Source organism: Coregonus clupeaformis, chromosome 20, assembly GCF_020615455.1.
Source record: "Coregonus clupeaformis isolate EN_2021a chromosome 20, ASM2061545v1, whole genome shotgun sequence".
NCBI lineage: Eukaryota > Metazoa > Chordata > Actinopteri > Salmoniformes > Salmonidae > Coregonus > Coregonus clupeaformis.
In genome coordinates this window covers 46,103,558-46,121,221 of record NC_059211.1, presented here as the reverse complement: position 1 = coordinate 46,121,221, position 17,664 = coordinate 46,103,558, and the positions used below count along the sequence as shown (strand labels likewise).

The window sequence follows — 17,664 nt, the reverse complement described above, 5'->3', positions numbered from 1 at the left end:
TTTTTGACAACTAAGGTTCAGAAAGGAAACACCAAGTGTACCTTTAACCATTTATTATAAATGTTACAATGCATTGTTTTGGCGTTAGGGCTCTGCTATTTTAGGGTAGCTCACTGCCAGAGCGAAGCGTCATATAAAGATGATAAAATAACTACAGGCAGTGAGCACGATATTCTATACCAAATCCCCTGAAGGAAGAAACACAGAACCCAGACAGGTGGAAGCTGGGGTGGTGGGATATCAGAAAACAGCAAGCATAGTGAGTAACACCTAGTTAGAGCAGCAACGCAATGGCAGCAAGAGACACCAGCACATGCGTGCACATGATATCAGGCATTGAGGAAGCATGTGTAGAACTGGTCAACTTAAATAGACTACATCAGCATTTCCCAAACTCGGTCCTCAGGACCCCAAGGAGTGCACGTTTTGGTTTTTGCTCTAACACAACACAGCTGATAAAAATGATCAAACCTTGATGATTAGTGTAATATTTCAATATGCTGTGTAGTGCTAGGGCAAAAACCAAAACATGCACTCCTTGGGGTCCTGAGGACTGAGTTTGGGAAACCCTGGACTACATGTAAATAGAGTGAATCGAATTCCTGTTGAACGCAAAATCAGGGAGAGCTCGGTTTGTTGTTTTGGAAAGTTTGTTGTTTTGAAAGTGTATTGAAAAGTTTCTTATTAGCTTGCTAACTTTTACATTTGGATCCCGCAATGCAGTTGGCATCAGTTGCTGGGACTGCTACTCTCTGTTCAGTGATCCTGCCGACCAAGGCCGGGTCTGAGAAGTTATTTGGCGTAGCAGCTAGCCTAGCTGTTAGCTAGCTGCCTATCAAGCTAGCAGGGTTTTCTTGAGGGCTTGAACGCAGCCCGCGACACGGTTAGCCATTGTGGCTGGGACCGCGGATTGTCCCAGGTTTGTGGCTGTCTAGATCTCTTCTGTTTGTTGTTGTTTTCAATCTTCCCTGTGACCTGCCCTGTCTGGAACTGCGAGAAGTAACAGCGTAACCTACGTTGCTAGCTACCATGACAAAGACCAAAGCCGGCGGGTGTAGTTCTACAAGCAGTTGTTACAACAACAAGAAAATAGCTTCAAGTGTCTTTGTCCAAATATTGGTGGCGTCAACTAATAAAAGAATGGACGACCTGATCAGAGAGGTCCAGGACCTGAAGAACAGTTTGCAGTTCTCCCAGGGTCAGCTCGATGAGTTGAAACAGGAGAACGGCAAGATGACAGCAATCTGTAAGTCATTGAGAGAGGACATCAGTTCTGTGTGTGAATCCATGATAACAATGACGGAGAAATCAGATTATCTCGAGCAATCAAGGCGGAACCACATGGTTGTGGATGGAATTGCAGAATCTCCACGAGACCTGGATGGAGTCTGAGGACAAAGTGTGGGGAATGGTATTGGCGAAATTGAAGATGGACCACAGGAAGATTGAGGTGGAGCGTGCCCACAGAACTGTAAAACCCATCACCGGCCCAGGTGACAGGCTCAGGCCGATAGTGGTCAAGTTCTTGAGGTTCAAGGACAAGGTAGCTGCTCTGGAAAGAGCCAAGAACTTGAGAGGAACGTACAGTTGAAGTCAGAAGTTTACATACACTTTGGTTGGAGTCATTCAAACTTGTTTTTCAACCACTCCACACATTTCTTGTTAACAAACTATAGTTTTGGCAAGTTGGTGAGGACATCTACTTTGTGCATGACACAAGTAATTTTTCCAACAATTGTTTACAGACAGATTATTTCACTTATAATTCACTGTATCACAATTCCAGAAGTTTACATACACTAAGTTGACTGTGCCTTTAAACAGCTTGGAAAATTCCAGAAAATGATGTCATGGCTTTAGAAGCTTCTGATAGGCTAATTGACATCATTTGAGTCAATTGAAGGTGTACCTGTGGATGTATTTCAAGGCCTACCTTCAAACGCAGTACCTCTTTGCTTGACATCATGGGAAAATCAAAAGAAATCAGCCAAGACCTCAGAAAAACAATATAGACCTCCACTAGTCTGGTTCATCCTTGGGAGCAATTTCAAACGCTTGAAGGTACCAAGTTCATCTGTACAAACAATAGTACGCAAGTATAAACACCATGGGACCACGCAGCCGTCATACCGCTCAGGAAGGAGACACGTTCTGTCTCCTAGAGATGAATGTACTTTGGTGCGAAAAGAGCAAATCAATCCCAGAACAACAGCAAAGGACCTTGTGAAGATGCTGGAGGAAACAGGTACAAAAGTATCTATATCCATAGTAAAACGAGTCCTATATCGACATAACCTGAAAGGCCGCTCAGCAAGGAAGAAGCTACTGCTCCAAAACCGCCATAAAAAAGCAAGACTACGGTTTGCAACTGCACATGGGGACACAGATCGTACTTTTTGGAGAAATGTCCTCTGGTCTGATGAAATATAACTGTTTGGCCATAATGACCATCGTTATGTTTGGAGGAAAAGGGGGGTCCCTTGCAAGCCGAAGAACACCATCCTAACCGTGAAGCACGGCAGCATCATGCTGTGGGGGTGCTTTGCTGCAGGAGGGACTGCTGCACTTCACAAAATGGATGGCATCATGAGGAAGAAAAATTATGTGGATATATTGAAGCAACATCTCAAGACATCAGTCAGGAAGTTAAAGCTTGGTCGCAAATGGGTCTTCTAAATGGACAATGACCCCAAGCATACTTCCAAAGTTGTGGCAAAATGGCTTAAGGACAACAAAGTCAAGGTATTGGAGTGGCCATCACAAAGCCCTGACCTCAATCCTATAGAAAATGTGTGGGCAGAACTGAAAAGGCGTGTGCGAGCAAGGAGGACTATAAACCTGACTCAGTTACACCAGATCTGTCAGGAGGAATGGGCCAAAAATCACCCAACTTATTGTGGGAAGCTTGTGGAAGGCTACCCGAAACGTTTGACCCAATTTAAAGGCAATGCTACCAAATACTAATTGAGTATATGTACACTTCTGACCCACTGAGAATGTGATGAAATAAATAAAAGCTGAAATAAATCATTCTCTCTACTATTATTCTGACATTTCACATTCTTAAAATAAAGTGGTGATCCTAACTGACCTAAGACAGAGCATTTTTACTAGGATTAAATGTCAGGAATTGTGAAAAATGTATGTATGTAAACTTCTGACTTCAACTGTATATCTTCCTCAACGAGGACTATCCTGAAGCTATGCGCCAGAAGAGGAAAGAACTTATCCCAGCCATGAAAGCTGCCAGAGCATGTGAGGACATTGCTTACATCCGCTATGACAGGCTCATTGTCCACCCTCCCTCCCAGAAGCCTGGATGGGATGAGAGAGCCAAGTCTATGGGTTCGTAGCTTCAACCCTGCAGCACACACACAAACACACACCAATTGATTAATGGACTGCCGAATGTATATATTTTTATCTTGCTTTGTTTGCTCTTTTCCATATTATGCCTATCTCTAATAAGCTACCCAGGAAAGGGCTGAAAATAGATCATATTAACATACAGTGCCTTCGGAAAGTATTCAGACCCCTTGACTTTTTCAAAATGTTGTTACGTTACAGCCTTATTCTAAAATGGATTAAAAATATATATATCCTCAGCAATCTACACACGATACCCCATAATGACAATACATAAGTATTCAGACCCTTTGCTATGAGACTCAAAATTGAGCTCAGGTGCCTTCAGTTTTCATTGATCGTCCTTGAGAAGTTTCTACAACTTGATTGGAGTCCACCTGTGGTAAATTCAATTGATTGGACATGATTTGGAAAGGCACACAACTGTCTATAAAAGGTCCCACAGTTGACAGTGCATGTCACAGCAAAAATCAAGCCATGAGGTCGAAGGAATTGTCCGTAGAGCTCAGAGTCAGGATTGTGTCGAGGCACAGATCTAGGGAAGGGTACCAAAACATTTCTGCAGCATTGAAGGGCCCCAAGAACACAGTGCCCTCCATCATTCTTAAATGGAAGAAGTTTGGAACTACCAAGACTCTTCCTAGAGCTGGCCGTCCAGCCAAACTGAGCAATCGGGGGAGAAGGGTCTTGGTCGGGGAGGTGACCAAGAACCCAATGGTCACTTTGAAGGAGTTCCTCTGTGGAGATAGGAGAACCTTCCAGAAGGACAACTATCTCTGCAGTACTCCATCAATCAGGCCTTTATGGTAGAGTGGCCAGACGAAAGCCACTCCTCAGTAAAAGGCACATGACAGCCCGCTTGGAGTTTGCCAAAAGGCACCTAAAGACTCTCAGATCATGAGAAACAAGATTCTCTGGTCTGATGAAACCAAGATAGAACTCTTTGGCCTGAATGCCAAGTGTCACATCTGGAGGAAACCTGGCACCATCCCTACGGTGAAGCATGGTGGTGGCAGCATCATGCTGTGGGAATTTTCTTCGGTAGCAGGGACTGGGAGACTAGTCAGGATAGAGGCAAAGATGAACGGAGCAAAGTACAGAGAGATCCTTGATGAAAACCTGCTCCAGAGCGCTCAGGACCTCAGACTGGGGCGAAGGTTCACCTTCCAACAGGACAACGACCCTAAGTACACAGCCAAGACAACGCAGGAGTGGCTTCGGGACAAGTCTCTGAATGTCATTGACTGGCCCAGCCAGAGCCCGGACTTGAACCCGATCGAACATCTCTGGAGAGACCTGAAAATAGCTGTGCAGCAACGCTACCCATCCAACCTGACAGAGCTTGAGAGGATCTGCAGAGAAGAATGGGAGAAACTCCCCAAATACAGATGTGCCAAGCTTGTAGCGTCATACCCAAGAAGACTCGAGGCTGTAGTCGATGCCAAAGGTGCTTCAACAAAGTACTGAGTAAAGGGTCTGAATACTTATGTAAATGTGATATAAATTAGCAAAAACCTGTTTTTGCTTTGTCATTATGGGGTATTGTGTGTAGATTGATGAGGGGGAAAAACCAATTTAACAAATTTTAGAATAAGGCTGTAACGTGAGGCAAGTATGAAAATGTATGCACTCACTAACTGTAAGTCGCTCTGGATAAGAGCGTCTGCTAAATGACTAAAATGTAAATGTAAAATGTAACGTAACAAAATGTTGAAAAAGTCAAGGGGTCTGAATACTTTCCGAAGGCACTGTATGTAGCCTTGGAAATAACATCAGATAACATTAATATATTAGCCATTTCTGAGACTCACTTTGATAATTCATTTGATGATACAGCAGTAGCAATACAAGGACATAACATCTATAGAAGAGACATAAATGCTTATGGGGGAGGTGTTGCTGTATATATTCAGAGCCATAACCTGTAATGCTTCGATTAAATCTTATGTCAAGTGTTATTGAAATGTTGTGATTGCAGGTTCACTTGGCACATCTAAAGACTTTACATTTGGGGTGTTGCTGTAGGCCACCAAGTGCTAACAGTCAGTATCTAAATAATATGTGTGAAATGCTTGATAGTGTATGTGATGTAAACAGAGAGGTCTACTTTTTTGGGGACCTGAATATTGACTGCTTTTCATCAAGCTGTCTGCTCAAGAGCTAGCTTCTCACTGTAACCAGTGCCTGTAATCTGGTTCAGGTGAGAAATTATGTGGCTAAACTCAACAAGAAGAAGAGGATGAAGCCAAGATCAATGCTATAAAGAATGATGGAAAAAAACTTGAGTACTTTAAATGAAATTATGGGCAGAAAGACTAATTCAACTCCATCTTTCATCAAATCAGATGTCTTATTCATCACAAAACCTTTTTTCATAGTCATTTAGCAGACGAGCGACTTACAGGAGCAATTAGGGTTAAGTGCCTTGCTTAAGGGCACAGACAGATTTTTCACCTAGTCGGCTCGGGGATTAGAACCAGCGACCTTTCGGTTACTGGCACAACGATCTTACCCACTAAGCTACCTGCCGCCCCATTTGATGTTGCCAATTATTTTAATGATTACTTCATTGACAAAGTGGGCAAACGTAGGCAGGAAATGCCAACAACGTACAGTGAGCCATCGTATTCATGCATAAAAAAAAGAAAGAATGAAAGAAAAGCATTGAAAGTTAGAATTTTGTAAAGTTAGTGTTGGAGAGGTGGAAAAGTTATTGTTATCGATCAATAATGACAAACCTCCTGGCATTGACAACTTAGATGGAAAGCTACTGAGGATGGTAGCTGACTCTATAGCTACTCCTATCTGTCATATCTTTAATCTGAGCTTAGAGGAAAGTCTTTGTCCTCAGGCCTGGAGGGAAGCCAAAGTAATTCCGTTACCCAAGAGTGGTAAAGCGGCCTTTACTGGTTCTAACAGCAGACCTATCAGCTTGCTGCCAGCTCTTAGCAAACTGTTGGAAAAAATTGTGTTTGACCAAATACAATGCTATTTCTCTGTAAACAAATGTGTTATGGCTTTTCAACCTCTGCCATATCGTGGATTCAGAGCTATATATCTAATAGAACTCTAAGGGTTTTCTTGAATGGAAACTTCTCTAATGTCAAACATGTAAAGTGTAGTGTAGCTCTCTACTCTTTTCTATTTTTTACCAATGACCTGCCACTGGCATTAAACAAAGCATGTGTGTCCATGTATGCTGATGATTCAACCATATACGCATCAGCAACCACAGCTAATTAAGTCACCGAAACCCTTAACAAAGAGTTGCAGTCTGTTTTGTAATGTGTGGCCAGTAATACATCTCTAAAACTAAGAGCATTGTATTTGGTACAAATCATTCCCTAAGTTATAGACCTCAGCTGAATCTGGTAATAAATGGTGTGGCTGTTGAACAAGTTGAGGAGACTAAATTACTTGGTGTTACCTTAGATTGTAAACTGTCATGGTCAAAACATAGTCATGGTCAAAACATATAGATTAAATGGTTGTAAAGATGGGGAGAGGTCTGTCCGTACTAAAGAGACGCTCTGATTTTTTGACACCACACTCCAAAAAGCAAGTCCTGCAGGCTCTAGTTTTGTCTTCTTGATTATTGTCCAGTCGTGTGGTCGAGTGCTGCAAGGAAAGACCTAGTTAAGCTGCAGCTGGCCCAGAACAGTGCGCCACGTCTTGCTCTTCATTGTAAATCAGAGGGCTGATATAAATACTATGCATGCTAGTCTCTCTTGGCTAAGAGTTGAGGAGAGACTGACTGCATCACTTCTTCTTTTTATAACAAACATTGTGTTGAAAATACCAAATTGTTTGCATAGTAAACTTACACACAGCTCTGACACACACACTTACCCCACCAGACATGCCACCAGGGGTCTTTTCACAGTCCCCAAATCCAGAACAAATTCAAGAAAGCGTACAGTATTATGTAGAGCCATTATTGCATGGAATTCCGTTCCATCTCATATTGCTCAAATGAACAGCAAATCTGGTTAAAAAAAACAGATAAAGCAACACCTCACGGCACAACGACTCTCCCCTATTTGACCTAGATAGTTTGTGTGTATGTATTGATATGTAGGCTGCATGTGCCTTTAAAAAATGTTTGATGTAGTTCTGTCCTTGAGCTGTTCTTGTCTATTAATGTTCTGTATTATGTCATGTTTTGCCTTTTCAGCCTGAATGGAGGATGCTTTATGTACAAGCCAGTCCACGGTAATGCACATCAAGCCTAGACAGATCTAGCACCCATGCACTACCGGTTGCCTAGGCTATATTAAAGGTAGACTCAGCGATATGACATAGATGCAGAAAGTAAACAGCATGGTGGGTCAATTTCCGCAACTACTAAGAGAGTGTTGAAGCGCGAGGCTCAACTTCTCCGCTGTTTTGGTCCCGTAGCTACCATGCTCTAATAGCGTGAAGTGAACCCATGCGCATAAGCAGATACTGTGTGTGACTGTGTTTGAGCGAAGTCTTGCATCTAGCTCATCTCAATATCTGCGGTACTCATGGCATCGTCATTTCGCTGAGTCTACCTTTAACTAATTTACCGCCTGGTGATGTCACACGGCAGGCCAAAATTCCATCCCACCAAAACAGGCTGACATTTCAGGCACGGTTATTTCCATGCTAACAGACAAATCACAAATCTACAGCCATCAACATATTGTTGTTCTGCACATATAATGTGCTTCCCTGTGTCTATCGTCAGATACTTACATTTATTGTATTTTGTACTATTTTTGTCATTGTAATGATGGTTTGATTACAAAATACCCAGTCTGATAATTCATGCAAGCGACATGTAATGCCCAGTAATGAAAACATAGTTATCACATCTCTGGCATACAAACTGTAGCTATACTGCCTATTTCACCTCACCATAGCCTACAATGACACACTTCAAAGATAGGCAACATATCAAAATGGTATGGGGTTTATGAGGGTGGCCAGGCCATAGCATACAGGGTGTATAGCTGCTATAGTCTGTAGCAGCAATCAACAGTATAAACATCCCTCCAGTGATGTATTTTTATTTTTGTCAAAAGCGCTCAGCTGTGCCTGCCTGTCAGGGACCATGGCAGGCTATAAGACACTCTCCAACACCAGCGAACAGAAATCAATTGCCTTCGAAGGTCAACCCAGGTAAGACTCATTCTGTCATGTATGGGTTTTTAAAGGTTTGCATTATAATCTAGTTTGGGAATAATTTATTTGACAATCTGTATATTACTCTTCCTCTGTTGATACAGCCAGATGTCTATTTCTAGCAATGTTATATTGGTCTATGCCTCATGTGCTTTAAACCGGACTGAACATGTCCACTGCCTCAGCATAAACATGCAATGTAAGCCAATGCATGTGTGTACTCTGCTCTATCCTTGTAGCCTATGTGGTTTTAGAGTTAATTTTCTGTTAAAAACGAGAGATTTAGTCATAAACTTCACTGGGATGTTGAATACACAATGTGTTAGTTTCCTCTTTAAATACCGCACAGTAGCAAAACCTCAATATTACCTAACTTTACAGGACGCAACAGATCCAGAGCATTATCATCTGAGCGCCTCAGCAGTAATACAATCATTTTCCAATATATTTCCATTTCTACATTCAGTAATAGTATTTCTTGTCCCATGTTGACTTACTACTCTCTCTGTTTACTTCTAGTGTCATATGAACGCATTTTGTCCATCCAAAGTTTGAGTGAGGTTGAGAACCCATGGAAAAGCATTACTCTGAACCGTTGCATTGTGTTGGCCATCATCATTGTGCTTGTGAGCTCAGGTGTGAATGAAATACATGGTGAGTGTTGAAACATTGTGAAACATTTGTCAATTTCTCATAACCTCAATGCACACAGACTAGCTCATGCACTATCTGTTATGGTTTAGGTGCTCTTGATGTATTTCTAGAGAATGATCTTACTCAGATGGTACTTGGAGGCACCGGTCTACAACCAGACAGCATAGCTCAGGTACTGGGGCTTATAGCTTATTTTCTTCACATGTCCCTCTTATAACTAACACAGTGAATAACAAATAATTAAGTGCTCGGCTTTGGAAGCTTATGTTGTGACCCTGGGTGTTTCCTGTTCTCTCCCTGCAGCCTGCAGCCTCTCTGTGGGACAGCTTGCTGAGTTGGGGATCAGACGATGGAAGAAAAGGAAATCCAAAGAGAAGAGGGGGAATCTTGAGGATCAGAAATAGAGATGTGTCTGACAAAGGGCTGTTAAAGGAATGATAGAGATAACATTATGGAGAATGGTAAATGAGGGGAAAGAGGTTGAAGGAGGATAGTAAAACAAAATAGGCAGACATTTTCTGAAGGAATAATCAAAGATGTCAGTATGTGTTTATTATATCAAAATATAAGGATATATTGTAGTTGTACAAATTTTACTACAGTAAAAAAAAAGATTGACTAAACATACAGTACATCACAATGATCTTAAATGCACCATACAGTCTTATCTTCAGTCTTATCTGATCATGCATAATCTGTTTGCATAAATGTTTTTCATATTTAAAGGGCATACAGAAATCAATACAAATTAATAAGATTAGCTGGTTCCTATCTCGTATTTGATGATCAATATATTATTTTAGCCTTCAATATGATCATGTGGTGCAAATTGATAATGAACAAATTGTATTTGAAAGATCCAATATGTGCACCATGCCAATGAGTTTTCTATTTATATAGATGAGTGACAAAAAGTGTATTAAATCAGCTAATATTAGGCAGAACATAATTGAGCATATGTGGAGAACTATATGTGATGATGTATTTACAATAAACAAAATAAATGCACTCCATGAGCTAAAACATGCAATTCTACTTGACTTTTTCTGAGTAATAGTGCATCAATGCAGGTGCCCTTTAATACCAATCACTGAACCACATGGAGGAGTCAGCGGCATCCACACTCCTTGGCCACCATGTCTGGTTTGAAGGAGATCTTGGTTCCATGCTCATCCAACTCCACCACCTTGAGGTCCTCATAGTCCACAGGCACACAGCAGGGTGTGCGCTCCAGGGCCAGGCCACTCTGGACCTGGCTGTTAAGCAGGAAGGCATGGTTATTACCGTTGGTCAGGGGAAAGCTGCAGACTCCCTGGCAGTTGTAGATGGTGGCCTCAGGAGGAGACAGCAGGTATTTCTCCAGGGACACAGTGAGTGTGTGCAGCCGACAAAGGTGCCCGTTCCCTGGGCCCTCCTGGCCTGCTCTGGTGGCCCGCTGCCCCCTCTCCACATCCCAGGCTCCCACCACGGTCTGCAGGGCCTTCAGCAGAAGCAGGGCTCGGTACTGCATCTCACTGGGACTCCCAACACCTACATGAGTGAAAGAAAAAAAGGTTTAAATGACTTAACAATTAACTTAATGCACAGACATTTATCATGAATTTACATTGAGGCCTGCTCACCTGCTGGTGGTTCCTCGCCCTCTTTGGGAAGGACACTGAGTTCCTGGAGTCTCCTCAGTCTGTCCATCCCTGCTCTGCCCACCTCCTCTGCCCTCATCTGGACCACAACCTCCTCCAGTCTCTGCCTGAGCACCTCCAGTAGGGCAGGCTGCAGGGACAGCTCCCCTTGATGCCCCTGGAGCACAGAGCCCTGTGTGGGGAAGGAGAACAGGGTGGGAGCTGAGGAGTTGAGCAGCCTGGCAAGGAGGGTCTCACTGGACGACACCCCAAGGGACAGGGGGGGAAGAGAGTGCAGAGAGTACAGCGGGACCGAAGCAGCCCATAGTTGTGACTGCGTCGGTGGTGGCAGGATGTCACTGAGGAACTTCTGCAGCTCACACAGAAAAGTGTAGGTCCCAGAGGGCGCAGGGGAGGGACTCTGATTTTCTGTCACTCTGAGGAAGACAATTACACTCATTTAAGAATCTCTATGGCTTCAATCATTTAAAGAAAAAGAACAGTAATAGATGCCGCATTTGAAGAAAGACAAAGCTAACTGACCTTTCATCAGTTCCTCTATCCATTGAGAAAAGCACCAGGGGAATGACACTGACATCACTTCTTGTTCCTTCACCAATCAGGATACCTCGTAGCTCAGACAGCTTTTGTCCTGCGAAAGGTGGATAAGCTTGATACATGCTGATGGAAGGAAAGCATATTAACTTGAACACGATAAGCTGTACAAGATGTTCTTACCTGTATCTGGTGTTTTTGTGTCAACATTGAATCTCCATTTCAGGTGACTTTCGCCCTCTGATTGCTTTCCTGTTAGGATGAGGAACTGGGTTCCCTCTGAAATACATACTGTCTGAGAGAAGTGGGAAAAGGTGGGAGTCAGATAATAGCAGAACATCAAAAACCAAAGAAGCAAAGTGTCACCAGCCACATTATCATGATGAGAAATACATCATGATGACGATGTGGCCGGTGACACTTTGCTTCTTGAAAGCACAATATCTTGAAAACTTGACTGCTGACATACAAAACAGGTTGGGACTGTATCAACAGTGGACTAATGAAAAAAATACCAAAAGACCGTTTTTGAGTAGAGTTTTCCTTTAATGGTCTATAAACATCATGGTAAGACAAGACTTGTAAAAAGTGAAAGACAAGTAAGACGTTCAGGAATGTTGTTCTTGAGCAGGTAATGAGTTCAAACCTGTTTGTAAGGCTGCAGAGAGTGACTGGTGAAAGTGATGGCACCGAGCGCTCCTGTTCTGGGGTTTCTAAAGGCAAGGAGCAGTATGGGCTTGATCTTGGAGAGGGGAGGCCGGGGGAGGTGGAGGGTCAACACCAGACCCCCTCCCTCCACTTCACCCTCCATGAGCTCTGATAGACAAGACATAACATCCCATTTCAGTATATTCAGAATCAGATCCATATCTGCGCCATACTTTCAAAGCTGAAATCTGGAAAGAGACAAAAGTGTACCTTTGGTTGGGTGCCAAACATGTAGCCCATGTTTCTCTTTGTTGGCTTCTTCAGCTAGTGTGGATAAGGCAGGTATTGGAGCACCATCAGAGTGTGAGCAAACGCCAAACCGAGTCAAATCCTCCTTTCTCAGCTCGCTTTCCTGGCCCCAACCTTCAAGAAGTGCTGAAAACATATCCTCAATAACCTCTCCATGAGACAGTGTCCTTCCGAAACATGGAGTGTCCCCAGGTAGGTGATGAGGAGCGGTGGGATTGGAGTTTATGGTCCCATTCACTGTTAAGGCATTCTCTCCCAAACCTTTTCCAACCTCCATTGAACTGTTGTCTCCTTGGATGAAAGAACAGATTAAATGTAGTCACAGAAGGCTGTATTCCCATAACCATTTTTTGACTAATTTATAATTTGATGGCCGAAAGAAGATGACCTAATTCAGAGATTATATTGCATCATTCAGAATTTGCAAAATAAAGTTACAGAAAATTCTAGTAAGGAGTTAGTTAATGTAATTAACAAATAGAGCATAAAGTAAGCACTGTGCATTACAATGCATACAATATTTTCTTGCAAATGCTAATGAATAGATTGCATCCATGTTTGGTGAAAGCTATGGCCAGGTCCCAGGCATACACATTCATATCAATACAACAAGTTACAAACAGCAGTACTGACAGTGTAATTGGGATGGTGAATAGTGTGACTGACCTGGCCCTGTTCCTGGGTGGTCTGGCGTGGGGTCCTCCTGACTCCGGCCAAGCAGGCTGTCACTCAGTGTGCCCTGGTGTGGCAAAGTGACCACAGTGCTGGGCAGCAGCAGTATCAAGCAGAATATGCACCACAGCCTCATGGCGACCCGGTCTGTCCAGTCACGTCTGGATCGAATACTTGTTTTGGGTCAGGTCAGCGAGGGAGATGGGTTTTATGTAGTACACCGCCCCTCTCTCAGCTAAGGGGGACAGGCTGCCAAATACGCAGCTCATACTATGTGATGTGTCCTTGGGAAACTATCCTATCCTATGTTGTAAGATGTGGAGGAACAGTGAATGCTGTGAATACTACGGTGGGTTGAGATAAGGCTAGGGAAAGGAAGCGCAAGACAGACAACGGAGGGTTTTGTGTGTGGCAGACAGACACCTGCCCTCCCTGTGGGTGAGAAAATACTGGTGATTGAAGCACCTCAAAAAGGAAGGGAGGATGCTTGAAGGAGACAGAAAAACCATGCATGTAATGACATTTCTATAAAGGCCTTTCATAGGTAACGTCTGGTCTACTACAGTATATCAACACTTATATTATTGCTTCTGTCTCTTGCCATTTGTTATATACAGTCTTCTACATCAGGGATAATCGACTACAATCAGCAGCGAGACAATTTTTTTTGTTGAGCGGATGGTCAGGGGGCCGGAACATACACTAATTACAAATAACTTGACTGCAAATTACCCACAGAAGCCCAAACAGATATATTTGACTAAAACATAATTTCAAACTTTCCGTGGGAATACTTTACAGATTTCCAAAATAATCAATAAAATAAATTGCTTATGAAACTTGGGGGGCCAAATGAAATCACATGCTCGCCAAATTGGGCCCACCAGTTGGGGAACCCTGTTCTACATTGTCTTTTTTCTTCCACACAAACACTTATTGGAATGTTCCTCATAAAAGTAGCCATTTGTGATGCAATTCTAAGGATGCGATTGCAAATTGACGATTGATTCCCGACACATTGACTTTAGAAAGTCCTCTTAGCAGTTATTGGACTAAAGACAGTCGGTGGAGTATGGATATGCTGCATGCCAGATAGATAAGACAGATACAGAAGAAGTGTCGGCTAAATAAGAGCTCTTGACGGATTTAAGGATCTATGGACAGGCTATGAGATGCTGCTGTTGAGACCTCTCGGGTTGAGAAGTGCCTCACGGCCCTGGTTTCATGGAGAAATCCAACAGCTGCAGCCTTGTTTTGCAGACGATCAAGGTCGTTCAGTTCAGTCTGTCCTGCTTGGTGGACAACAGTGCCAAGTGATAAAGTCAAGGTTCCTTTACTAATTCCTGCAAGGATTCACAAATTATCCACTAAAAATTACAATCATTGTTTATCATTTCTAATGGCTTGAAAACATGCACGTAACATTGCAAAACACTATTTCAGAGAGTATTCATAGAAGAGGACATTGAATGTTGAATTATTTCCCAATGGTGGACATTTTGGACTGTAATGTGCATTCCCCACTACAGACAGAACTGAAGAACAATTCTCAAAACACTACTGTCCATCTTTGGTCAAAACCATGATAAGCTTTTGTACAGAATGTACCAAAAATACTCTAATGATAGTATAAAATGGTACTCATCCCACCCCTACATAGTATCATTGTCTGACTCCTTCACTGAAAACAAACTAATAACTAAAATATCATACACCATAAACAAAGCCATTTTTTTTTGTTGTTGAATAAAAGTATAAATAAAATCACAGTTTCAACATGCAAAATATCACCAATAAGCAGAGATGCAAATGAAATACTTTATAAAAAACAATTTTATTAATAATTATCATAAAAGGCAAAAAAAAAAGTAAATTTGTCATTCATCATATTTAAGATAATAGCACCAACACCAAACAGCAAGAGTTCCCATGACAACCCAGGGCGTTTTGGAAAGTAGGTTTGCCGTTATTGCACCTCAAACCCGCCCTTAGCTTTACTGATCAACATACGGAGTTAAAATTCAGTCCAACTACACAGCATTCCCCCTATGTAGGGATCACAACACTGAACAAAGGACATGATTTCCTTTTCAGAGAGAGAGGGAGTGAGCGAGATTGAGACGAGGCATTTGTGAGAGTAGGAAGATGATTTTCCATGACATCCTCAGACTAGTCAAACACAAAACTGCAATCTTTTGCTGGAGTGGCTGGATGTGTGCGACAGTGAGAAATTCAGACAAACATACATCTCTGAGGAAGTTTGTCAACTCAAAGCACCAATATGAATGTTCAAGTTACATCAAAATATAAGAGAGGTCCCTGGTCCTGAGTTAGGGAAAACAATTATAAAGTCACAGTTTATAGATAAGTGTGACGTGTACAGTAGTTTAAGTGCTATATCATTTCAAGATATCTGATAGGTTCCTGAGTAAGACCTTTGGCAAGATTCGGAGTCTTATGTGAAACAGTCTTAACTGTCAAGTAAATAGAGCAGTATACTGCACTGCGGTGTTAAATATGTATCCAAATTTGCCAGAGATCATATATGTGTACTTCTTCAGGGGACATATTTTAAAATGGGGTACATTGAACTGTTCAAACCTGAAGTAACAATATTATTCTCTCTCCCACACACATTGCCACTCCAGCCAACTAGAAAGTATATTTTCAGATGGGACATTAATAAGTCAACAAGTGAGCTTGTGTTGAAGTTTATTAAATATTTTCCCTCCTCTAGCACAACAGGAGAGGAAGTGTATTAATCAATAGCTGCATTTTCCTTGTTTTAAGTGTAGGAGAGCACCATACTGTCTAAGAGTATTCCAACTTGATCTGAATCTTATGTCATAATAAAATAATCATTGATACCAACTGCAATTATATCAAACAAGAAAAAAAACAATGAAAACATCAACAACAGTAGTTACAAAATACCTGTCAGTACTGGTAACAGGGGACTAGCTTCTCTGGTCATGTCCGACATGAGCAAATCATTGTCCTCATTCCTGGTTACAAAGCACTGTTGTCTACTGGACAGCATTGTAACTATAAAGCTGTGATGTCTTATTTCTCCTTAAGGACACAGATGAAACAAACAAAACAATTAAGATAACTTAATGTCCTGCTTCACGTCCTCAATTAGTAAGGACTGCCAAATGACAATCAGATCAAAAGGAAGCCTGGTTGTTGCAAACCCACGTAACACATACTAGTTATTCTACTACCAGTTATATTGGAACAATTAACTTGTAATTACAACAGATGTATTATGTTCATACTATGGGAAGGAGGCGGCTTTAAGACATATCCCAGGACAGGCAGTTGAAGTGAAAGATGAGATTTGGCTTTTGGATGCACCCAGAACATTTTCTGAAATAAGTTTGTATGGTTGAAACAGCACCTTTTCTTTTCTAGTTTAAAACCTTTTTTACAATGACTGAAAGGCATGGTGTTTCACAGAGTAGAAGTTTCTCTTTAAAAAGCATGAAGTAAATCTGATACAATCCAGAACAAAATCTCTCCATCTATATGTGTTAACCACATAATAGTTCAAGCATTGAGTTTCTGTCTGTGTATATCAGAGGAGACGATGCCATGTGACTGGCATGCCCTCATTGACACTGAACAGTCATGGTGTTTCACTCACTCTATTAAGGCCCTGGCTTAACAACTCTCTGTACTGCCGTTTCCCTTGGGTCAAAGCCCAACCTGTTTGACAGGCTGTAGATGCGAGTCACACTTCAGCACCAACATAAAACAACAAAAACAAATATATATATATATAATACCCCAAATCATTCTAGGCATTTCTTATTCACCTACACACCATTCTTAACACAAACGTATCTGTACAAAACAGTGTCACATGCATTTACAAATAGTCCTGAACAACTTGCAAGTTTCTGAAAGCAAATGGGTGTTTCGCAGTATGCCAAAAACACTGTGTGAAATCACATCTAATGAGAGCGTTACCGGTTTTCTTAACTCTGAGTCAGCCGCATGTTGAAGATAGCTTCATCAAATCGTGCAGTGTCTACAGTTGTACACTAGGCTTAAAACAATTCAATTGGATAATTACATTTTAAATACGAGAAAGAATGCCAGAAAATTGCATTAAAATGTCCCTGGGTACAAGAAGCACCAAGTATTGACAGTTATTGATGTTCTTAATATTGTATAAATAATATTAGGCACAGTCCAGAGTTATAGAAATTGTAGCACCATTGTTTTCAGACTGTGAGTCAAGTACACACAAACCTATTGCATTCTACACTTTTACACGTTTCAGGAGAACAAAAACTAAACTTTACAAATGGAGAAACTGGACAGCATAAATATAATAATCTACATTATACACAATTATACAGTCAGAGAATGTCTCCTATTCACAGTACAATATTGTTTACAAAAAGGATATACAAAATGAAATCAAAAGATGTGAAAACAGCCCAGTAGTTTTTGTTGTTATTCATGCATTTCCCAGTGTGTGAGCGATGTTTGTACAGTGCCTTGCAAAAGTATTCATCCCCCTTGGCGTTTTTCCTATTTTGTTGCATTACAACCTGTAATTTAAATTGATTTTTTATTTGGATTTCATGTAATGGACATACAAATTACTCCAAATTGGTGAAGTGAAAAAAATAACTTGTTTAAAAAACGTCTAAAAACTTAACGGAAAAGTGGTGCGTGGTCA

At 41.6% G+C, this 17,664-nt stretch overlaps 1 protein-coding gene across 1 annotated transcript; it reads right to left on the bottom strand.

Moving 5' to 3' along the window:
* Window positions 1-9,698: 9,698 nt before the first annotated feature.
* amh (anti-Mullerian hormone) lies at window positions 9,699-13,396 on the bottom strand. Its single transcript, XM_041839538.2, has 7 exons — window positions 12,966-13,396; window positions 12,261-12,590; window positions 11,989-12,158; window positions 11,526-11,637; window positions 11,331-11,439; window positions 10,791-11,224; window positions 9,699-10,698 (listed from the first exon to the last, which is right to left on the bottom strand). The coding sequence occupies exons 1-7, from the start codon at window positions 13,105-13,107 to the stop codon at window positions 10,277-10,279; spliced, it is 1,719 nt and encodes a 572-aa protein (XP_041695472.1). The 5' UTR covers window positions 13,108-13,396; the 3' UTR covers window positions 9,699-10,276.
* Window positions 13,397-17,664: the final 4,268 nt, after the last annotated feature.